Raw genomic sequence first — 22,268 nt, forward strand, 5'->3', positions numbered from 1 at the left:
AGTTTCCGAGTTCTCTCTTTGGCCTGCAAGCGCCAAATTTGGCGGGCGAGTGGCCCGTCCGCGGGGGCGGCCGGTCTAACACGTTCAAGATTCCAGCCGCGGTGGAGGTTTCTCAGACAAACGCAGGGTCCGAGATGAACGCTTCAACTGGTTTTCCCTTCCTGACGACCAAGACATCCTTCCAGAGTATTAAGACTATGGGTAAGCAGCGACAACAATCACTTTGACTCCTCTGTCAACGCTCTGTCCGGTCACTGAACCTTCTCCATCCCTCTGCCGCAACAGTCAAACCAAGGGAGGTGGCAGTAGCCATCCCGGTCGAGATCCTTCCGGACCCCCACTCGTCCTCCACCTCAAACATCACAGCAGACAGGTTGCGCATCCACCTCGTGTCCTCTCGCAAGCATGCCACCAGATACGTGCTACCAAAAGGTGGTGTCGAAGCGGGAGAGACGTCGCGTCAAGCCGCGGTGCGAGAGCTGTGGGAAGAAGCAGGAATCCGCGGCGTAGTCGACTCTTCGACCGCAGTCACGATTTCCCGCACGACGTCAGCCGAGATGACAGTCGACGATCACAAACCGCACAAGAATAGTCCTGCAAAGCATGCGGACGAGCCAGGATTTGTTCCAAGGGCAAGGTACACGGGTCACGAGGTGCCGTTGGCGTCGGAGAATGCGATCAGCGACGATTGGCCGGAAGCACACGAACGGCACAGGAAAACGTTGACCGTGCAAGAGGCAGACAAGGCGCTGGCATGGAGACAAGACATCCATACCATATTCACACGCTGGGTTTCTGGCATCCCGCAAGACAAATAGCATAGTATTGAATTGCAGCAAACCATGTTCGTTCTTAGTGAAATCGTGAGATCGATAGACGCCTCTAGTTGAGCCCGACATCAATGTCCACGTCAATGGCGGTGCTCTGCACGCTCGACAAACTCGAAGCGAGTCGATCCGCAGGGTCATTGTCGAGCCTGGCCATCTCAATCTCGGACAACAACTTCTTGATGCCAATGTTGAGTCGACCCTCCTCGCCCAACCCAGCCTGAGTCAACAGCTGCTGGCACCTTTGCGTGTCGTTCTCATTGTCAAACAGCTGCATCTGTCGCACGACGTGGTCGACGCTTCTGAGCGAAGTGATGTTGGGCACGCGGATCTCGGCAATGAACGCGTTGAGCATCTCCATCTCGTGCAGCATGGTCCTGTTTGATGTCGTCGCGAGCACCAACAGTCGCTTGTCTTTGGGCGGACGCTTGCCCAACAGAACCGCCAGAGCCTGAAGCACCGAGTTGGAGAAGCGTGGGCCGATGCGCACCCATTCGACGATCTTTTCGATGTTGTCGATGACGATGATCGACAAGGGCGACTTGTAGGCGTCGTTGAACACCTTGTTGAGGTAATTAATCTTTTGCGCGTCTCCCATGCCGATCATGCTCTCAGGCGAGATGAGCTTGATGAAGGGATAGTCCGATGCGATGGCGATGGTAGCCGCAAGCGCGGTCTTGCCCGAACCGGGGGGACCGTGAAGCAAGACGGTTACGAGCGGTGTTCGTTGCGACGTACGCACTTGCTCGACGCGAAGGTGACCGTCGCGAAGGATGACGTCGATGTGCGGGGCAAAGTGCATGATGCCGTTCTGCACCACCTGCGAAAGCTCTTCTTCGGCGACACCGAATGCCGGCTTGACTTCTTCCAACGCGTTCAAAAAGTCCTGGTGCTGCACCTTCATGTTCTCGACATCGTTCGAGATGCCGGCCATTGTTCCGACCTTGACATGGCGGTTAAATGCGAACGAGGTGGCCGACTTGATGAGACCGGCAATCTCGGCACCTGAAAAGTTCTTGGTGAGCGAGGCAAGCTCGTCGATGTTGACGTCGCTGTCCATGACCCCGTTGGTGCGCATCTTGCTCGTGTGAATGTTGAGGATTTGGCGGCGACCGAACTCGTCTGGCAAGCTGACCTCGACGTGCACTTCAAGGCGACCAGGACGCAGAAGCGCTTCGTCAATCATGTCGAGTCGGTTCGTCATACCGATGACCAGAATGTTGTTGAGCTGCTCCACACCATCAAGCTTGGCGAGAAGCGTGTTGACGACATTGTCACCTGCCGACGTGGCGCCAGCTCCACCGGAACCACGCTGCCTGACCATCGCATCCAGCTCGTCGAGGATGATAATGTGCAGCTGCGACTCGTCTCCCTTTGCTTTTTGCTCTGCTTCGGCATCCGCAAACAGCTTGCGCACGTTCTCTTCACTGCCACCGACGTACTTGTTGAACACTTCGGGACCGTTGACGATCTTGGGCTCGCGGGCGTTGAGCATCTTTCCGATCTGACGCGCCAGTAGCGTCTTACCCGTACCGGGAGGACCGTAGAGCACCATGCCTTTGACGTGCTGGATGCCGAGCTTCTCGACCAGCGCAGGCGGGAAGATGCGTGATGCGAATGCTCGTCGAAAGATGTTGGCAAACTCTCTGTCGAGGCCACCGACACCCATGTCCTCGAACTTGAAGTTGGGCTGCAAGATCGCGTTAGGAGGTGGACGATTGCCGGATGCTTTGAGCTTGATACCGCCATTCTGCGTTGCGGAGAAGTTGACCTGGGTCTGAGCGATCAAGATACCGCGGTCGGATCGACTCTGGTGGGGTGCGCCGTGGCCACCGGGCGGGGCCGCTTTGCCGCCTCCCTGGATCTCGTGCAGTTCCACGACGTCGACGCCTTTGACAACCGCCTTCATGTTCATTCCTTTGAACTCGAACACGAGCAGCTGGCCTACGGTAAAGATGTGATTCTCGAATGCGCGCGTGAACCTCTTGGCCATCTCGTCGGTGTCGTAGGCTTGCGGTGCGACCTCGCCTTTGCTCAGGTAGGCGACCTCGATATCGATGCTGCCGAGGTAGACGCTGTTGCCGAAAGCAAACGGATCGTAGCTCTCGGCCTGTACCACGTCACCCGGAAAGGAGAGGCCTGCCCACTGCCGTTGCAGGAGCGCGGTGCCGAGCGTGCCCTGTTGGATGGTGCCTGTGGTATCGGCTTGGGCGGTGAAGACATTCATGCCGTTGACGAGTACGTAGTGCGTGGAGCCCCATTCCTGGCCATTGGTGACGATGCAATTCGACTGGATGAACGGTTCCGGACACTTGACGATGAGGTGGCCGTCGCGAGGGGCGCGTTGAGATGGCGCCTTTTCCGATCCATAGCCAGCACCGCCCGCTCCGCCAGAGAAGCCCGCACCACCACTGCGATAGCCCGCGCCTGCACTGGGCCGAGATGCACCTCCAGCACCGCCGGATGAGAAGCCCGCTCCACCAGCCCCGTAGCCGGCGCCACCGCCGCCATACCCGGCCGCTGCTGTTCGACCAGACGATGCGGAGGATGATGTGTATGGGTTGCTGCCACCGTCGCCGTATGGATTACTTCCTGCTGCGCCACCACCGCTGACTCTGCCATAGCCGGCGCTGCCGGAGCCACCGCCCCTGAGAAAGCCTGCCATTGCTGTGTGGTGACTCTCTGCGTGGAGACTCTAGCTTGTTGTCCTTTCCGAGTGTCTTGACCGAGTGAATCTGACGGCAGAACAAAGACACTGTTGTCGCTGTATGGACCGAAGTTCACGGGACAAGTAGAAAGGGTGTGAGCGTGTGTCAAGACGGGCCTTTGCACAAGCTTTCCCTTTTCACAAAAGTGACAGCACACCTTGGCACCGCCTTGCCTTCCACGCAGCAGCGCCATGTACATGACGTGGTCTGTGCCATTCCAGAAAGTGGTGATGTATGGGTCATATATGCACGCATCTCTTGTCTTGTCATCAGCGCACCCGCTTCTGGCTCCATAGCTCAGTTGGTTAGAGCGTAGCACTGTTAATGCTGAGGTCGGCGGTTCGAGCCCGCCTGGGGTCGTTTGTTTTTTGTTTTCTCAGTTTCCTCGTATTGGAGTGTATACTATAGTTTTTGAGCTGCTGTTTTATCCTTTTTTTCTTTCTTACTTTTTTAATGGTGAAGCTCGTGGCCAAAAAGCGTTTCTTCGCAACGCCGAGGACAAGCAATTGCGCTATGTTCGTGGAGGCAAGAACCTCTATGAAGACCGATCCTGATAACTCACACGGACGATTGCAAAGGATCGCTTCTCGACCGATTCCGACTCTCCCTCCCAGCGATTCCCGCCAGAGGCGCGCATCTTGCAACCCCAACTCGGGTTGGAGCGTGGCTCACTCTACGCACGGACACGACCCGCCACATGTCCTGCCCTCGACGCAAACGCCGACCGCCATCAGTGTGCCATTGATCCCTCTCCATCTCGCATCGAGACCAAGAATGAGACCTTGTGCCATTTTCGTGGTGAATCGCAAGAGATACAAATTGTACAAAGACTAAGACATCGATCCAAAAGCGGTTGCCCTCATCGACCTTCTTAGATCTTGGTCTCGCGCAAGCCGTCCTTCCAGAAGACAAGGTAAGGAGTGACACCGTCCTCACGGTAGTTGAGGAGAGCCACCATGCCCTCGGGGTCCATCGACTCGCCGGTGAAGAACTCCCAGTCGCTGAAGGAGCCGACGATCTTCTTGGCGAAAGCGGCGGCGCCCTTCTCGAACTCGGGCACGCGGTCCGGGTTGGACTCGGCGAGCTTGGCCTTGACCGCCTTCATGTAGCCCTTGAGGTAGCCGAGGTACGACTTCTTGTCGAACTGGGTCGACTGGAGACGGAACGAGTGGACGATGTTGATCACCTGCTCGGCACCGTTCTCGAGAGCCTCGGCGGCTTCCTCGGCGGAGGGGTTGGCTCCGATGTCGACATCACCATCCGAAACGACGATCTTGGCGGCGTCAACCTCGTAGACGACGTCGTCGACGAGCTTCATCTCGTATCCGTCGGAGCACATCTCATCGTTGGAGATAACGTCGGTGAAGAGCTGATTGTGAGGGAAGGGAGAAGAATCGGAGTGTTTGGGTCAGTTCCGGAACACAGAGAGGTGGTAGAGAGGGCACCGCCCAACACCAGCCGCAGAATCATTCGTGCCGAGATTCGAGATAGCTTCGCCCGGCCTCGGGCACTGGCGGCTGGGAGCCCGCTCCAACTCATCGCTGTACTCGGCTTCCCAGGACCTGCCTTTGTCCTCTTGCGGCAACTCCAAGGAAACGGACAAGATCATCGCATGTCTGCTGAGCCTCGAGCGATCGCAGACAAGCTAGCACTTTCCGCAGGTTCGCAGACAGGCACGAGGCCCGGCTCTGGGCGTCGAGGCTTCCGAAGCTCCTCCGCGGCGGCCACGAGCTTGCAAGAAAGTGCGCGATTGTGAATGCTGGATTCTGCCGATGCAAGTTGCATGTGACAGGGCACGCTGCACACAACCTGATGCGAATGAAGCGCCGGCGGCTCGACGCACTTGTTCCATCCGTAGCTTCGTGTCGCATCAAGTCACTACAAGGTAGCGCGGGTTCGTGAGTCCAGGCGTCCAAGACGCTCTACGATGCCAAGGCCAAAGGTGGCGATAATCGGAGGTTGATTGCTGGAGCCTCGATCTGTCCTTATAACGCCTCAGCGAGGTTGCCTTTGCCATTTGCAGGATCCGATGTCTCGACCCTTGTGGGAGAGCGTTGTTTGATTCTAGACTGGTGTTGATGCAGAGAGCGGGTGCGAATCGGATCTTACCTTCATGTTTGCGAATGTGTGCGGGGGGGATGATACCGAAATAGGGTGATGGAGAAGAGTAATCCAGTAAAGCGCCTCCAATCTGGATCGTGAACGAACCTCGCTCTGTCGAGCAGCCAGCCAGCCACACACCATGGCCAACTTCTCCCAAGTTCAGAAGAAGGGCTCTCGAATTCCAGGGTTGAGCTCTGCCTCTCGCACAGGCGCGTCTGCTGGAAGAAAACTGGCCCACACACACCAAAAAAAAAGGGCAAAAAAATTTGGAAGAACGGACCAACCTTCAAAACCGAATGCACGCCCTTTGTAGCATTTTGTATTCGAATCAACACGGTTGAAATACAACATGCAACACCGCTCAACTGCTGCCTCCTGAAAAAGGCCCAAGGGTCCACATGCGTGTCTGCGGGCAACTTGGACTTCGCGAGCGCAGCCTGCCCGTTGGTGCCGCACGTGTTTGGCCTGGTGCATAGCGATGCTGGCAAATACTCAGACTCACATCCTTTGAAGAGCGGCTCTTTGACATGCTCATCAGCTTTCGGACTTGCTGTCAACGGCAGCGCCAACTCAGTCAGCTCCGCTTTTTAATCACGACAGCTCAGAAGCAGGTCGAGTCTATCGAGCGAATTAGATTTGGGACAGACCTTTGAGATTAGCAGTAACCATGACCGTTTCAAAGTTGACAAGGTGCAAAAAGAATGGAAGGAAGCAGTCCCCGTGTGAAGAAAGATGATGATGATGATGAAAGGAAGAATCGATATTGATTAGCCAACGAGCTAACGAGCTGCTGTCGCGTTCCGTCGCCGCTTCATGTGGTGCCGACATCGGTCAGGCCGAGTACGAGCTGTATGCTGAGCTTGCACAGAACGTGTCGGCGTCCCTCCATCAGAGGCACGAACGCACCGCATCCCAGCAGGCTGCCGTAACCAGATTCGGCGAGGTACGCGTTGGGTCCGCCTCGCTTGGCCGTCTCGCGTGCCTGGGCTGCAAAGAGCGGCTGGCTTACGGCGGTTTGTGCGATACCATGCACCGCATCGAGGATTGCGCCGTTGGAGCAGTTGACGAAGATGTCCTTCATGCTCGGCGCCAGGCTGTCGTACAGAATGCTGACGATGGCAGGCACCTCGCGCGCCGCTTCGTTGAGGAATCCGTACAGCAGCAGTCTCTCCGCGTCCGACTCGGCGTGCTGCAGCAGCGAAGCGACAAGCGTCACCAGCAGCAGAGCGATGCGGTTGTTGAGTACATCCAGGTACTCCTGCAAACCCTTGTATCCCGATCGGCGTGCTTCCACGGCCGCTTGGCACGCGCTCGCTTCGACGCCTGCCAATGAAAGCAGCTCTCCGAACTCTTCCGGTCGCGTTGCTGTGGGCAGCAGACCCACAAAAAAGCCCAGCTGTCGTTCTGAGATTCGTCCGCTCTGGGATCGTCGCTCGCCCTGACCATCCACACCGCAGTGATGCAGCATGGCTTGCATGAGCTGGGTCGTCACCTCCTTGGTGGTAGGATGGCGCAGTCCCTTGACCAAAAGTGCTGCCATACCAAACGAAAAGTTAATGTCAAAGTCGACACCCGTCTCGTCGTCCAGCTTGCATGCCAGATCGCGGAACTCGAAACGTGCGTCCAACAGGTACGAGATCAGCTCGTTGCCTTGGCTTGCAAGTATGTCGCGCTCCCAGATCGTGTCGACCGTGGCATGCATCAGCTCTACGCCGGCCTTGAAGAGAGGAACATGCCCGCACTGCACCATGGCAATGCCGAGCCAGAACATTTGTGGCAGATAGCGCGATCGTGTTGGCAGGATTTTGACGACCTTGCTCAGACACGTCACGATGCTGATCATGGGCATGTCCGCGCTGCTGCTCGCCCACTCGGCGATCGAGCCTCGCAGAGAGACGAGGATCTGATACAGAAGGTCGTCGTCGATCTCGCCCTGAGCCAGGCAACCCAGCAGCACGAACGCTCGCGACTGGATGATCGGATTGTACTGGAATGCCGTGCTCGTCACCAAACTCGCCAGTCGAGCCCGCCAGCTGTTAGCGGCGTCCGTGTTCGGGGCAGCCACATCAGCCACCTCGTACATCAGCGTAGCGAGACGCTCGATCGACGCATTGTCCGGCGTCTCGCGCACCACCGCCTGCGAGGTCGCAGATGCCGCACTGGAGCCGCCGACCTGCGACGCCACAGGCAAGCCGAACAACTTCAGCGACTCAGGCTCGGCTAGCCGCTCGAGCAACACACGCAGCTTGGCCACAGCCTCCACGCTCCGCGGCATCGCTTCCTCTGGCTTCCTGGCCTCGCGTGGGTCCTCGGTGCAGAGTGAGTGAACGAGGTTGATGGCGCTGCCGTAGATCGAATGCCGCGTTGCATCCACACCATTGCCGGCAAGCAGCAAGATGACGTGCAGCAGCTCGGGCAGATACAGCAGCGTTTCGACCCGGTTCGTAAAGGAGAGCACCATGTTCATCCGCATCAGCGTCGCAATCTCCTTCCACGATGCGTTGAGATGCAGCTGCGACACGACCGGATTCTGCGCCGTCTTGGCCACGACCTTCCGCAATCGGGACAGCAACTTGCCGCGCAGGTTGATCGAACCAAACGAGACCATCGTATCCAACACCGCCTCGAAGCGCTCCGTGTGCAGGCCCGAGTCCATCGCTGCCTCTGTGAACACGTCCAAGAAGGTCGAGACGAGGTCGTCGAGACGGCCGAGCTGCGACCACACGCAGCGCTGCATGACACCGTACATGTCCGGCTGCTTGGTCGTGATGCTGATCAACTGATTGAGGATCTCCTTGATGCGTCGGTGGTTCTCTGGAAGCTGCTCGCGCGAGCTGTGTACGAACATGACGAGGTTGGACAGCCAAGGGGACAGGTAGTGCAGACACACCGTCTTTTGACTGGGCGCGGCGCGGTCGAAGCCATCGAAGAACGAAAGAAGGAATTCCAGCGTAACGCCCGGCGCCGCCACTGCAAAGTCCTTGCTCAGATCCGTGACGAAGGCCATTGTGTTGGCGGGGAGCGTCAGACCTCGCGAGCTCAGCAGCCGCTTCTTGGCACTGCTCGCACCAAAGTTGAACGAGGTCGAGAGCGCGCACAGAAGATTGTAGGCGCTCAACCTGAGAGCCGCGTCGTTGCTGGTGATGTTGAGCATCGCCATGTTGAGCAACGTGCCTGGCACATCGTTGGGACGCAAGACGCGGTCGACGGCATTGCTGGCGCGGAATTTGGACACGCGTGCTTTGGCCTGTCGGAGTGCCTGAACGACCTCGGATCGCTCGCGGCTGTTGAAGACAAAGTTCATCGAGCCATTGCGACACGACAGGAAGAACGTGTTGTCGTCGCCGCGGATCGAGATAGAGCGCACGTCGTCAATGTCGGACAGGTGGAAGACATCGTTGAGCTGTACGGTGACGTTGGGCAGCCAGTCTTGTTGCTTCAGCCCCTGGATTTGTAGGTATTCGCTGCCGACGATGAATGTGACCGGCGTCAAGGTGCGGTAATACCACACCAGGGTGACTTGATCGTAGATCGTTTCGACGGGCGAATTGAGGATCGACATGGTAGCTCTGTCCAGTGCGAGGTTTCGCAGCTCGATCCATGTCTCGATGCTGGACAGAGTCGAGCAATGCACTACATTCTGCATGGATGTTAGGCGATCTGCGATCTCGTGCTTGAGCGCCGATTCGCTGTAGGTCGCCGTGCTCCAGAACTGCAGCTCGACGCGTGCAGTGGTGTTGGGGTTGACGAACAAGACATTGACGACGTTAGCCAAGATGGGAGCAGGGATCAGCGAGCTGAAGTAGAGCAGCCACTGACTCGGCGTCACGCTGAGAGGGTGGCAAGCGGTCGTGTCGAAGACAATGTCGAATTGGCGGTAGGCGAAGGTCTCGAGCGTCTGCAGGATATAGAGGATGAGCCCCTCGAAGTCGATGGTGTCGGCCTTTTGCTTGTGCATGGAGTAGTAGAGCACCGGTCGACCGCTACGAGAGGCCGGCCCCTCGTAAAAAATGTCGCGGTAGCTCTCTTCGTCAATGTTGCGGCCTGCGTGTCGACGGATGAAGTCCTGATAGTTGCCAGCACTGAAGGACGGCTCGGGCAGGTCCTCTCCCTTTGGCTCTCCCGAGACGGCAAGCGCGTCGCAGAGGTCGTCGTAGACCAGACTTGCGGCGTCTCCACTCTGTTGCCTCTTGCTGTCATACGCGGAAAGACTTTCATGAGCTGCCACCGAGTCGGCAGTACGGTCTGCCAAATGCTTGCCGATCTTGTCGACGTGATCGAAGAGGAACCTGTGTAGGATTCTGTGATCGCGGTCATCGATGCCGTACACATTGGGATGGATGCCAAATCCGAGCGGCTGGTCGGCAGCATAGATGCGATCTGGATCGGTGCGCGCATCCGAGACCTGGTCGAGGAACGCCGTCACCTTCCACACGTTGCTCTTGAGGAAGTCGTTGAGACCAGTCATGAAGGGCTCCTTGTGACCCGAGAAGAGGTTGTTGCTAGCCAGCGTGATGAGGATTTTGCTGATCAGAACGAGTCCTCGTCGGAGGTCTTTGCTGGGGCCCGTCAGATTGATATCGATCATGTGCGGCGAAACTACGGCGGGGCTGATGAAGCGCAGGAACATGAGGCCGCCGACACCCTGGTAACGGGAAGCAGGGAAGCGCGCATCGAGCACGGTGCGGATGTGACGGCACAGCTCGCGCAAGACCGCCGGCACACGATGCGCCGAAGAGCAGATGGCATCGATAAAGGTCTGCGCGATGTCTTCAAGAGCGCTCTGGTTCTTGAGCACGCTCCCGCCAGGTTCTACGCGCGACGGATCCATCTCGACCGAAAAGCCGGCCGGCTTGCGAGCGAACTCAGTGATGAGCGGCGCCATGATGGAGCGCAGGTAGTCGTAGCCGTGCGTACGGGCAAACGTCGACAGAAGTGTGGTGCAGAACGAATTGCTGCGGAACACCATCTCTTCTGTCGCGGTACGCTGGATCTCTTCTTCTACAGCTGCCTTGAGGAAGCGGATAAGTCCGCCCTTGGCGTCAAACATGCTGAGCAAGAGCACGCTCATGGGCTCGACGTCTCGACCAGGACACACCTGGCAGATGGTGAGGGCGAGCTGCAGATCGTCTTGGCAGACCAGATCCACCAAACGAGTTGATTTGCGAGCAGCGCTCATGCGCTCCAGCTCGTCGAAGGCTGTGCCTTGACTGAGCACGTTGGTCATGATCTGCATGAAGGCGGTGCGAATGCGTGGATCCTCATTGTAGGCCAGGGGAAGCGAGCTGTGCAGTCCACTGTCGATGTTGGACGCTAGCAGGTTCGAAAGCGCGACTATAGCGGATTCACGGATCGGGACCAAATCGCGACTCACATCGGCCTTGATGCTCTTGGCGCCAGCGATCGGCTTTGCATCGGTGAGAGCCCGAGTTCGCACGGTCGTTGCCGCCTCGATGTGCCGAGTCCGATTAAGGATCTTGAGAAAGTAGCCAAAGTACATTGCGAAGTGGCGTGTCTTGGCGCCTTCCACCTTGTCATCGAGGAGCAGAGCATCGTCCGCCAGAAGCAGCGGGAGTTTGTCCAGCAGGATCGAGATGCATTTCAGGCACGCCACGTCGAGCTCGCGGTGCAGCCGGTCGAGCGGATCGACAGAGCTCGACGTGGAGCCATCCTCCGCACCGTCTGAGGTCCAGGTAGTCAGCGCTTGGAAGAGACGATTTCGGACACGCAGCTCGTTAGAGAAGGAAAAAGCCTCCTTCTTGCGCATGAGGATTTCGCACATCTGGCACATGGCCGTCTTGATGCGCAGCGCTTGCTCGTCGCGTACCAGCGAGTTGGCGTACTCGACGAACAACACCATGAGCGAGCCGATGTCGACCTTGGACGTCGACGAAGAGGCTCTCGTCTCATCGAGGCGGTTGAGCACCATGGTGACTACACCGATGCTCTGCTCGACAAATACGGTGTACATGTCGCTTGTCTTTGGATAGCCTGTCTCCTTGTCGAAAAAGTCACTGAGCACGGCGTGGATCTGGCGGAACAGGATTCCGACCAGACGGGCGCCCAAATCGACGCCCAACGTCTCCTTGGCCTTTTCTCGGACCCAGAGCGAGTCCGACACCAACAGATCCACCATCTCCTGCACGAAGCGTTCAACCAGCGCTGCGGGATGCTTGTCGGGGCTGGAGAACTGGGGTAAGATTTTTGCAATGCTCGGCTCGATGTGCGAGCTAATGATGTCGGATGCCGAGAAGCAAGCGCCACCAAACGCACAGAGGAAGCCCGCATAGTTGTGCCACTGTGCTGCCTTGTCCTGTGCCGTCAAGCTGTCCTCGGCAATGGGCCGAGCCACGAGCTGGATGAAGCTGGACCAACGCGCGTAGGCCTGTTTCCACGCAAGCCAGCTGGCCGTCGAAGGAGATTCAATGTCCCGCAGCAGCGCTCGGATGCGCTTCTGCTGTGCGATACGACCCGTATGCAGGAAGCTTGGGTCAGCCAAGTCGGTATATAGCCGGAGCCACTCTTCGGACAGCGGATCGTAATAATCGCTGATCGCTGTGGTGAGCTGAGCGTGCTCGCGTGCACACTGCATGGCGCTCGAGCACACCTCGGTGTCGCTGGAGCACATCATGAGAAGCGTCACGAGCTGCACCCATACATATTCCAATTTGCGCTCGCGCTGTGTTGGATAGAACGAAGCTTGAACTGTGATCTGCCAGTCCTTGTCCTGACTGATGAAGAAGCCGCGACGTTGCTGCGAGCGTCGCAAGAGATCCAAATAGTGGCGTTGCATCTCGGAGGAGTCGGCCGACATGAGCTGTTTGGTGATGATGGTGAAGAAGAAGGGCAGACACGAGACAGCAGCGCGGCGTTGGTGGTTACAGAAGTCGGCGAACCTGGAATCGATCAAACCAGAATGGTAGACGCGACCCAGAAGGGCAGCAAAGCTCTTGCGAAACGTGGCGAACTCGGCAGGTGTGGCGAATAGCGCACACAGGGCCGCCGTGAATCCGAGCGTGCTGTCAACGGACACGGCATTACTGAAGACCGTCTCGCGATCGATGGGTGAGGTGCCGCCCGAGAGAGATGATAGCGCGCTGTCCTGCTTGTGATCGATGCCATGCGCAAGAGCAGAGATGTCCAGCGTCCACAGCTGCAGGATCGATTGGAGCAGCTCCAGGCGGCCCAGCTCCTCTACGCTGGTCGCTGCAGCGGCAGCCGAGACTGACAGCGAAATGTTGCGAAATTGGCTCGACGAAGCCGAACGCGAGGCTGCACGCTTTCGCGCAATGTCCCGATCGTCGAAGCGCGGCAAACGGAAGACCGTCTCTCGGAGGAAAGCGCGGAGCGAGCGTGAGATGTGCGGATAGAGGAGGCTGACGTCAGGAGCCCACGGCACACGATGTCGCTCGCTTGCGAGCAGCACGCAGGCCTTGACGAGCGCAGTCTTGAAGTGGACAGGACTCGAGTGGCTCATGCAGACGGGCACCAGCTCGCGGATCGTGCGCTGCGGGTCGAGTCGGAACAGCGCAGCGAACAAGTCGATCATGAAGGTCAACTCGATCGGCTTGTTGCCACTGGCGAGAGGTCGCTTGGGATCGAAGAGGCGTTCCTTGAGCTCAGCTTCGAGATCATGGACAATGAGGCGGAGGCCATTCTCGGACCGAGGCACTGTCGCAGCAGCTTTGAAGAGGTCGACGCAGCAGAGCGTCGCGGTGTCGACGAGCGCAGGATTGCGGGGAGACTTTCTCAGGCCGTCGATGAAAGAGAGCTTCTTTGCAAGGCTGCCGCTGGCTTTTCGATTCTCTCCGACAGCAGCTCTGCCGACCAAGTCCGGACAGAGGATGAGGAGAGAAGTAAGCAAGGGCCAGAAAGCGATCTTGCGCTTTGTGTTGTCGGCCAGAGCATAAACCTGGTCAAAGACGACGTCGGGACTTCCTTCGAAGCGACGATTGTTGGTGGCCAGGCTGACGAATTCGGCAGGGTGGTACTGGATCCAGGACCAAATGGCACGCCGAAGTGTCAAAGCGATCGTGTACTGGGCACTGCGCTTAAGTTGGGGAAACGAGGTGCCGACTTCCTGCAAGATGTTGGCGAGGCGTGACCGTTGGAAGTTGGAGCATTCGAGAAGGCGCAGTTCGGCGGTGCTCGGAGCCTCCTCGATTGTCGAGCTAAGATAGTAGAGTCTGTTGCGAAGACGAGCATTGACCACGACCCAATTGCTCGAGCTGAGGTGGAAGACCACCTGACTGGCGAGACGGTAGATGCGTGTCTGCAGGTTACTGGAAGTGTCAAAGCCCTCGACGTCTGGGCTGAAAGCGGTGGTGGTCCAGGAAGAGGCATTGAACTTGGCGGTCGGGCTTATGTCAGACACTTCGGACTTACTGGCCTTGGCTGCGTCAGGCGAGGCAGCCGCTTCGGCAGCAGCGGCAGCTGCAGCCGCGCTGGCCAAATCGGCATAGTCGATGCTCGGCGGCGTATCGAACGGAGAGCGTGTAGGAGGAAAGCATGGGTAGAGGATGTGGAGGCTGGTGGGTGTTGCGAGGCAGAGGGAGCTCGGCATAAAGACTTCTGACAATTTGTCGCCGAGACCTGCGGCGGAAGCGTCTTCGCGAGCATCTTGATCATCTCGTTCACGAGCCAGTCTTGAGCTTGTGTGTGGGCTGAAGGCCTTGCCAGCGGAGAAGCCGGACGAAGTGGCGTCGCGGAGGCTGAGGTCTCGAAGCGACCGCTCGGACGGTGCGTTGCGACCGGCCATAGCGCTAGCAGCAGCAGGATCGCTCTTGGAAGAGGGCCGTGATTCGACACCTTCATGGGTCGAAGCAAACATAGGATCATCCCGCGCTACGTTCTGCTTGATAAGTAGAGTCATGACGCTGAGAACGTGCTTGGCCTGCGTATCGTCCATGGGTGGCGGATCAGTCCACCCGGATGCTGTTGTCGAACTCAATTGGCCATTCCCGTCGTCGTCGTGGCCATTGGTACTGGACCTGGATGAAAGCAGATCGAGTCCAGGACGGGCAGTGTTGGCTACGCCCTCGGCGATGCGCCATTGGTGATTGAAACAAGAGACCAGCACTTTGAGGATGAAGAGCTGCGAGTGGAGCATGCCAATACCGGCTTGGTGTTCGAGACGCTGTTGAGACGACTGCTTGACGAGCAGCTCGATAGCGCCAAGCAACTCCTTGACGACGAAGCCGAGTTGAAAACGGCTGAGGTTGATGAGATTGACGACGCACGAGCGCACCAAGTCGTCCTCCTCGACCACTTGAAGGCGCCAGCCCGAGTTGCATGGCAGCTACGGAGCAGAAGCAGCGTGAAGGCAGAGGAACGAAGCAAAGCGAAGGGGAAAGCAAAGCGCACCGGTGTCAGTCACAGATTCTGATGGAAAAGGACCTGTCCTTTGAATACAGCAACGCTACTTACCTTGTTCACCAACCTCTGGACGATGCTGGCGATAAGAACCTGGCTCGAAGCATTTGTTGACACGGGCGTGGATGCGTGAACAGACTGCGATGCCGTTTCGGAGGGGTCGTTCACGAAGCTCGGGCTGCTGTAAACGATGGTGTTGCTTGAGAAGGAAGGCGTGAGACCACTGTCTGTGGATTCGTAACGAAAGTTGGACGTGCTGCTTATAGAGGCGGTTTGTTGACGATGATGCTGTTGTGACTGCTGCTGTTGCGGTTGTTGGTTCTGAACGTACGACTGTTGCGGCGGGTGCTGGTTTTGGTGCGAAGGAGGAGCTGGTCGGCCGGACTGGTGTTGATGGTATAGAGAAGCGGAAGATTGGGATGCGGGTGACGAGTGAGAGTCACCGTTGAACAAACCCAAGCCGTGCCGATGAGAATCCGACGTCGGATTGAATGGAAGCGACGATGCTGCTGCGGACGACGGACGTTCAGCGTGCGAGGCTGCGGAGGCTGTTCCTTCCATGCTTGCATGCGTGCTAGCGGAAGCACTACCGCTGCCGCTGCCACCGCCTGCGCCGCCAGGGATGGTGGGGAAGTGATTCATTGCTGTCGCAACAGCCACGCCTCCGAGAGATCGCCGCGTCTATCTGTACTGCTGGTGGATTGAGTTGCAAAGCAAAAGGGCGTACATGAAGGAACGAGCCGGGATGTTCCTGATGGTTCGCGATGATGGCGTCAAGGTCGCATAGCACGGCGCTAGCGTGTCGTGGCTGTCTGATGAGCACCACAGGTGGTCAGGTAAGTTTGCTTGGTCCGCTGACTGCTATGCTTTCAAGACCAATGCGAGGACGGGTTGATGGCGAAGAGATAGTGCGTCGGTCGAATCGTTCGGCGGCACCGAATCTCGCCTCGAGCTCGAAAGAGGTGGTCCGAAATAACAGACAATGAGGCTCAAGAGCCTTGCCTCCAGGAAGTGACCAAACGAGAGCTAGTCGCGGGAAGGGAAGAGTCGCTTAGATGGACGAGAAGAGCAAGGAGATCCGAACACAGTACCACTGTACAGCTGGTCGGTCCCCTTTCCGATAATCTGGCCGCAAGGATAACTAAAACCAACCAACCAACAAGCGCCAGGGTCGGCAGTTCCGAGTGTTGGAGGCGCGTGCGCGTGTGGTCGCTTGCGTGTTGAATTTGAGCTTTTTCGCTGCCGGCGTTGCTCGGCTCTCTCCTCCTTTTCGACGGGCGTCCCGACCCACCACATCCGCTCTTGCTGTTCGCCAGCGACGCACTTTTTCTGAGCATCTGGCAAACGTCACCTGAGTCAAGATGGTGGTCATGATGGGCGTCATTTTCTTGTGCAGAGCAGAAACACCGGCTAGATGCACTGAACTCTACTGAGTTCAGCTGGATGAATCGAGGAACAGCATGAGGAGACGGTCAAACAGAAGTAGCCGGTGCCTCAGAAAGTTTGCAGAAGTGTTACGAGCACACATATAGGTCTAGAGCTTTTCTTCTTCTGGTGTACTGTAGTGTCAAGAAAGCGAATCACTTTGGCGCTTCCAATAAGGTGTCGCGAGTACAAACGTGACGCTCAGTGCGCCATAAGACCATCAAGTGCGCCGAGAAGAGCCGAGACGCTTTCGTGACGCTCTCCCTCACTGAACAGCCACGATCAGTCTCAGATGGCTCAGGAGTTGGTCAAAGTCGGTCAGACGCAAGCTGGCACACGCGACATCACAGACAGCAGTCAATCTGGCTTTCGAAATTGGTGATCTTCCGTTGGCTACGCCCAAACGTGTGACTTCGCATTTGGTTTGATGCAGTCAATAGCCTCGAAGTTCATGACCATGGCGACGCACCAGCCGTACAGCAAGAATGCCTGCGACCAGTGCGCAGCATCCTCCCAGCCTAAAGATGAGGCCCAAAGCGTCGCTGCTCTTTCCCTGTGCTGATGGATCACTTGGACTGGCGCCGTCTTGCCTGTCCTTGTTGCTGTCGCTTGGCTCCATGATGGCAAAGATCAACGATGATATCGCCGTAACGAGGAATTGCGGGACTACGATCGCGATGTTGTGCAGGCCCAAGACAGAGCCGGCGTGCGACACTGTACTGCTGGTGCTTTTGCTGGCATCATTTCCTCTTTCCACATCATCGTCGCCTTCGCCGCCATTCGCACCGGGAGCGTGTGCCTCATCATGTAGGCTCGATGCGCCAAACGAAAGCGCATCCCGCAGCCGATCTTCGTCATCCGAGTCGCTATCGACCTGTGCACGCGACTGCGGCCGTGAACGTTTGTCCGATGGTCCATCGTATGACGGCGTCCTGACCATCGACCTGCGTCGTCCATCGCCGTCGTGGATGCTGTCGCCCAACAGCGCCATTGTGACCTCGCTCGCCTCACGACTAGCATCGGACGTCGAGCCCGACGCCAACAAACTTCCAATGGTACCGCGACTGGCCGAGGCAGGCAGCTCCTGCACATGTTGTGTGTGAATCAAGATCCCCAGCAGCGCGATCGGTATCCAGTTGGAGATGGCAAAGCAGAAGCCAACCGAGGCGACTACCCATGTTGCCAGAAACACACTCGTCGTGAGTTCGGCAAAGTAAGTTCCCAGCATGGAAATGAAAAACACAAAGCTGGCGAAAGGCCACCAGAACGGCAGCTCGGGGCACCGCTCGCGCAGATTGCGCAGCCTTTGTACGACGGTCGAATTTGCAAACCATACAGGGTGGACATGCGACTCGTGGACCGGGTTCGGGACGACAAGAGGGAGAACGATCGAGGTGGTGAGCGACAAGATGGCGTGCCAAAAGAACGCGTGGCTCCCAGCGCGGGTTGCTTGCTCGAACAACTCATGGTCGCTTTGCTTGCCGCCGTTGAGCCGCACATTGGCTTTGTAGATCTCGCCTACCCATACGGTGCTGTAGAAGAGGATCGGGAACCAGCCAATCTGCGCGAAGAACTGCACCTTGAAGATCTCGATGATGGGCGGCGGAAGCCCTCTCGCCTGGACGTAGAGGTCCGTGACGATCGCCTTGAAACCAAGTCCTTTTGTCTTTCGCGAGCCAGGCGAGCGCGCGGGCGCCAGAACTTGCTCTTGTACGCGGAAAACAACGAGCGCGTGCGTGACAAGGAGGATGACGCTGACCAATACCGAGACGATCTGGATCTGTGTCGTTCCGAGGAACCGAGGTGCCAACTTGGGCAAGTCGAGATTGCCAATCAGGAAGCTCACCACCGAGCCCACACCTGTCAGGCGAGCCGCCCACGCGTTGGCTTCCGCTTGCTCTTCGGTGGTTGCTACATCGACCATGAGCGCACGATCGAGGGCTGTGACCGCGTTGACGGAGAAATCGACAAGGTAAACGGATAGGACGCCGATGAAGATGGCCAAGTTTGAGTGCTCTTTGCCTCCTGCAGCTGCAAAGAAGGCAGCGACCTCACCGGCAAACCCGAGGAGGAGGATGCTGACGGCACAGATGATCGTTGCGACTGCCAGATAGGGTCTCCGTCGTCCGTACTTTGATGTGCTGTTGTCGGCCAGGCTGCCGATCAGAGGTTGAACGATGAGTCCAGAGAGCGGACCGGCTACGAAGACCGCCGCCATCGCCGACTTGGACAGCCCCAAGTCGAGTAGGTACGGCGGCGCAAACGCCATATCCATCGACCATACCGTTTGAGCTCCGAGCATGCCTAGTGTCAGGAGCGGCAGCTGCAGCGACGGACGCGCATGGACACGCGCCTCACCGACAAGCCTATGGTCCTGCCCAACCGCTTCTGATGTAGGCTGAACAGAGATTCCGACCATGGCGAGCGGATTGTGTTCATTGGCTTCGGCTTGCTATGCTTTGGCAAACGCCATGAAGGGGTTCACCTTTTCGAGGGAATGTGACCCTCCTCGCCCGGCACATCGGACCCTGAGGAACGCGTTTGAGAAACGGAGACAGGAAGAGGGGAATTATATATCTTTTGACTTTTGCTGCGCATTGCTCATCCGCTTGCGACCTCTTCTCTAGCCAGCTGAGCCCGCTTGCTGCCTCTGCATACCTGTGAATGACTAGTCATCAACCGATGAATCAGCCAGGCTTTGCACCACGAATGAGTGAGTCGCCGCAGCAGAGGCGGGCGACCTCTGTACAATGTAGTAGTCAGCAGAATCAGCAAGAGGTGGCCCATTCGCGAGAGATGACTGATACAAAAGGCCCTCACGCCTCTCGCCATTTTTTTGAGGCAGTGTTCGATTGATGAAATGTTCACAAATCAACGCGAAATTCGCAACGTTCATCGGCTTGCGGAAAGAAGAAAGGTGTGGAGCTTTGGCTCTTTGGTTCGCCTTTCCATCATCGCATCTACCCGGACAACATATATACCCTAGGCGAACGGTCAACGAGCCCAACCTACCGCAGCCAACACAGTCGAGCAAGTCCGAGTATCGCAAGTCCTCCGATCATCACGAAACGGAACGTCGGCGACCTCATTGTGCTGTTGTAGATCTCGACCGAGCATTCGAATTCAGGTTCAGAAGGTATCCTCGATCTGCAGAACTGCCCAGGCGATCTGTGTGCCCATCCCATAATCGAACGTTCACAATGTCGAGCGTAAGTACCAAATGCAAAGCTGAGATGGGACTGGTGCCCGATTTCTTCTCACGCTGGCCACTCACTGATGCATGTGTCACTGACCAATCCTCCTTCACACCTCTTTCGGACACTTCTCTCTCCAGTTCCAACCAGTGAACCCAAAACCTTTCCTCCAACTTCAGACGGGCAAGCCGGTGCTGGTGCGCCTCAAGTGGGGGATGGAGTATAAAGGGTTCCTCGTCAGCACAGACAGCTACATGAACTTGCAACTGGCCAACACGGAAGAGTTTCAAGATGGCAAGTCCAACGGAATGCTGGGAGAGGTATTCATCCGATGCAACAACGTCTTGTATCTTCGAGAGTTGCCCGACGAATCGTCGTAACGGCCGAGGAAAGAACAACCCAAAACATCACGCCTCACATCCACATCCCACTGTGGATGCACTTGTATTAGTATCCATCGATCAAACACTTTTATACTCTCACTACTCAGTGTGATGGTGCATTTCGCCCGACATTTCGGACTGGTGTTGACTGACCGCGACAGAATCTTTCAAGCAACCCACGACACACGACACACGAAACCCGGCACGCGAGACGCACAAGACCATACGATGGAAGGAAATGCAAGTTTTGTTGCTCCGAAAGCACTCTGTTTTTACATATGAGCATGGGGATCCTCAGCAGGCTGCTCAGGAGCGATCGTAATCGCATCATCGATACGCAGCAGACTGGTAGCCGCCTCGAGCGCCGACTTGAGACTTCTGACCTTGCTAATCGTTGGTTCCAGCACACCCGCCTTGAGGTTATCCCTCACCTGACCGTTGAGCAGATCCAACCCGTAGAAGCGCAACGCCTTCTTGGGGTCGCCAGCATTAGCGTTCTGCGCTGCATTGTGGTAGGCGCGCAACTTGGCCACCAGATCCGTGCTGTCCTTGGCCGCGTTGACAGCCAAGGTCTTGGGAATCACCAGCAACGCCTGGGCGAATTCGGCGATGGCGAGCTGCTCTCGACTGCCCAGCGTGGTGGCAAAGTTTTCGAGGTAGATGCTGAGCGCAGATTCGACCGCTCCTCCACCAGGAACAACAGATCCGCTTTCGAGCGTACGCTTGATGACGCACAGGCTGTCGTGCAGCGCTCGCTCCATCTCGTCCAGCAGGTAGTCGTTGGCACCGCGCAAAACGATGGAGCTCGAGCTGACCGTCTTTGTACCGCGAACGAGGATCAGCTCGTCGTCGCTGATACGCTCCTGCGACACCTCTTCGGCGGTTCCGAGGCTGCTGGCTTCGAACGTCTCTTCGCCTTCCAAGTTGCTCAAGCTGCTGACCAGTTGACCGCCGGTGGCTTTGGCGATCCTTCGCAGGTCCTCCTTGCGGCATCGTCGCACCGCCATGGCGCCCGCCTCGACGAACTCCTTGAGGCAGAGGTCGTCGATACCCTTGGTGGTGAGAATGACGTTGGCGCCAGTGGCGAGGATCTTGCGGACGCGTTCGAGCACGATCTCGCTCTCGCGGGCACGGATCTTTTCGAGCTGCTCCGGATCGTCGATGGTGATGTGCACGCCGAGGTGCATGCGCTGCTTGACGAGGTTGATATCGAGCAGTGCGATCTTGGCGTTGCGGACGCGCGTCTTCATGGCCTGCGAGGCGACGGTGCAGTTGAGCGCATATCCATTGATGAAGAGCGATTCGCGCGCCGACTTGCCGTGCGCCTTGAGCACGTTGACCGCCTTGACGGGGTACTTGATCTCTCCACGCGGGTTGACTGTCTTGACGGCAAGCATGGCGTCGACGGCGAGCTGTGCGAAAAAGTCGTCGTCGGCACCGATGATTTTGCTCGACATGCTGGTCTTGGCGACGTTGATGAGCGAGTCCTTGCCGAGCGCCTCGACTTTGGTGGAGAGCTGGTCCTGGAGATATTTGCAGGCTTCTCGACATGCGAGACGGTATCCGGTGATGATGGTGGTGGGATGGATCTTGTTCTTTACCAGCTCGTTGGCTCTTCGCAAAAGCTCGGCAGCGATGATGACGACCGAGGTGGTACCGTCGCCGACCTCCTTGTCCTGCTGCTGCGCCAATTCTACCAGAATGCGTCCAGCCGGCTGGTCGACTTCGAGGAGCGAGAGAATGGTGGCGCCATCGTTGGAGATGGTGACGTCTCCAATATCATCGACTAGCATCTTGTCGAGACCGACGGGACCGAGCGAGGATTTGACAATGTTGGCGATGGACTGAGCGGCGAGAACATTCTGGTTGCGGATCTCGGCGCCCGAGAGACGCTCACCGCCGATGAACAGACCCGCGTTGCGCGGATCCTTCTGGAAGAGTTGCGCCATGGCGACAATGTGGTGTGTGAGAGGAGGAAGCGGGTTCGAAACGGCGATCCACTGGTGCAAAGAACTGCCGATGTGTCTGTCTGCTAAGTTGGCTGATGGAGCGGTTGCTAAGGAGACGTCGTGATCGTGCGAAAGAGTGCCTTCAGAGCAATGGGTAGGTTAGAAGTCGAAAGCCAGAATGAGGCTTGGTGATGGATCAGAGGAGAGGTAGAACAACGCAGTCTGGAAGACGCTGAAGCCAAGTCAGAACGAGCAACGCGGTCCAAAAAGTGTTGCTCGGAAGAAATTGACAAAGTGCGGACACGAA

The 22,268-nt window shown here is 57.4% G+C and overlaps 7 protein-coding genes and 1 non-coding gene across 8 annotated transcripts; 3 read left to right on the top strand and 5 right to left on the bottom strand.

Moving 5' to 3' along the window:
• Positions 1-134: 134 nt before the first annotated feature.
• Positions 135-818, top strand: PHSY_004543 (hypothetical protein; the record flags this gene model as incomplete). Its single annotated transcript, XM_012335156.1, has 2 exons — positions 135-201; positions 286-818. The coding sequence occupies 2 exons, from the start codon at positions 135-137 to the stop codon at positions 816-818; spliced, it is 600 nt and encodes a 199-aa protein (XP_012190546.1).
• A 64-nt stretch (positions 819-882) lies between these two features.
• Positions 883-3,492, bottom strand: PHSY_004544 (hypothetical protein; the record flags this gene model as incomplete). Its single annotated transcript, XM_012335157.1, has 1 exon — positions 883-3,492. The coding sequence occupies one exon, from the start codon at positions 3,490-3,492 to the stop codon at positions 883-885; it is 2,610 nt and encodes an 869-aa protein (XP_012190547.1).
• A 329-nt stretch (positions 3,493-3,821) lies between these two features.
• Positions 3,822-3,895, top strand: PHSY_007632. Its single transcript has one exon. It is a non-coding gene; the product is annotated as a tRNA-Asn (tRNA).
• Positions 3,896-4,406: 511 nt separating this feature from the next.
• PHSY_004545 (hypothetical protein) lies at positions 4,407-6,167 on the bottom strand (the record flags this gene model as incomplete). Its single annotated transcript, XM_012335158.1, has 2 exons — positions 4,407-4,904; positions 6,141-6,167. 2 exons carry the CDS (start codon positions 6,165-6,167, stop codon positions 4,407-4,409), a joined length of 525 nt encoding a protein of 174 aa, XP_012190548.1.
• Positions 6,168-6,449: 282 nt separating this feature from the next.
• PHSY_004546 (RasGAP group protein) lies at positions 6,450-15,652 on the bottom strand (the record flags this gene model as incomplete). Its single annotated transcript, XM_012335159.1, has 2 exons — positions 6,450-14,936; positions 15,065-15,652. The coding sequence occupies 2 exons, from the start codon at positions 15,650-15,652 to the stop codon at positions 6,450-6,452; spliced, it is 9,075 nt and encodes a 3,024-aa protein (XP_012190549.1).
• A 1,216-nt stretch (positions 15,653-16,868) lies between these two features.
• PHSY_004547 (sucrose transporter) lies at positions 16,869-18,710 on the bottom strand (the record flags this gene model as incomplete). Its single annotated transcript, XM_012335160.1, has 1 exon — positions 16,869-18,710. One exon carries the CDS (start codon positions 18,708-18,710, stop codon positions 16,869-16,871), a length of 1,842 nt encoding a protein of 613 aa, XP_012190550.1.
• A 580-nt stretch (positions 18,711-19,290) lies between these two features.
• PHSY_004548 (hypothetical protein) lies at positions 19,291-20,009 on the top strand (the record flags this gene model as incomplete). The annotated part of the gene is made up of 2 exons (XM_012335161.1): positions 19,291-19,644; positions 19,770-20,009. The coding sequence occupies 2 exons, from the start codon at positions 19,291-19,293 to the stop codon at positions 20,007-20,009; spliced, it is 594 nt and encodes a 197-aa protein (XP_012190551.1).
• Positions 20,010-20,284: 275 nt separating this feature from the next.
• On the bottom strand, positions 20,285-21,961 carry PHSY_004549 (t-complex protein 1; the record flags this gene model as incomplete). The annotated part of the gene is made up of 1 exon (XM_012335162.1): positions 20,285-21,961. The coding sequence occupies one exon, from the start codon at positions 21,959-21,961 to the stop codon at positions 20,285-20,287; it is 1,677 nt and encodes a 558-aa protein (XP_012190552.1).
• Positions 21,962-22,268: the final 307 nt, after the last annotated feature.

The sequence above is a fragment of the Pseudozyma hubeiensis genome (assembly GCF_000403515.1).
Source record: "Pseudozyma hubeiensis SY62 DNA, scaffold: PHS45, whole genome shotgun sequence".
NCBI classification, from domain to species: domain Eukaryota; kingdom Fungi; phylum Basidiomycota; class Ustilaginomycetes; order Ustilaginales; family Ustilaginaceae; genus Pseudozyma; species Pseudozyma hubeiensis.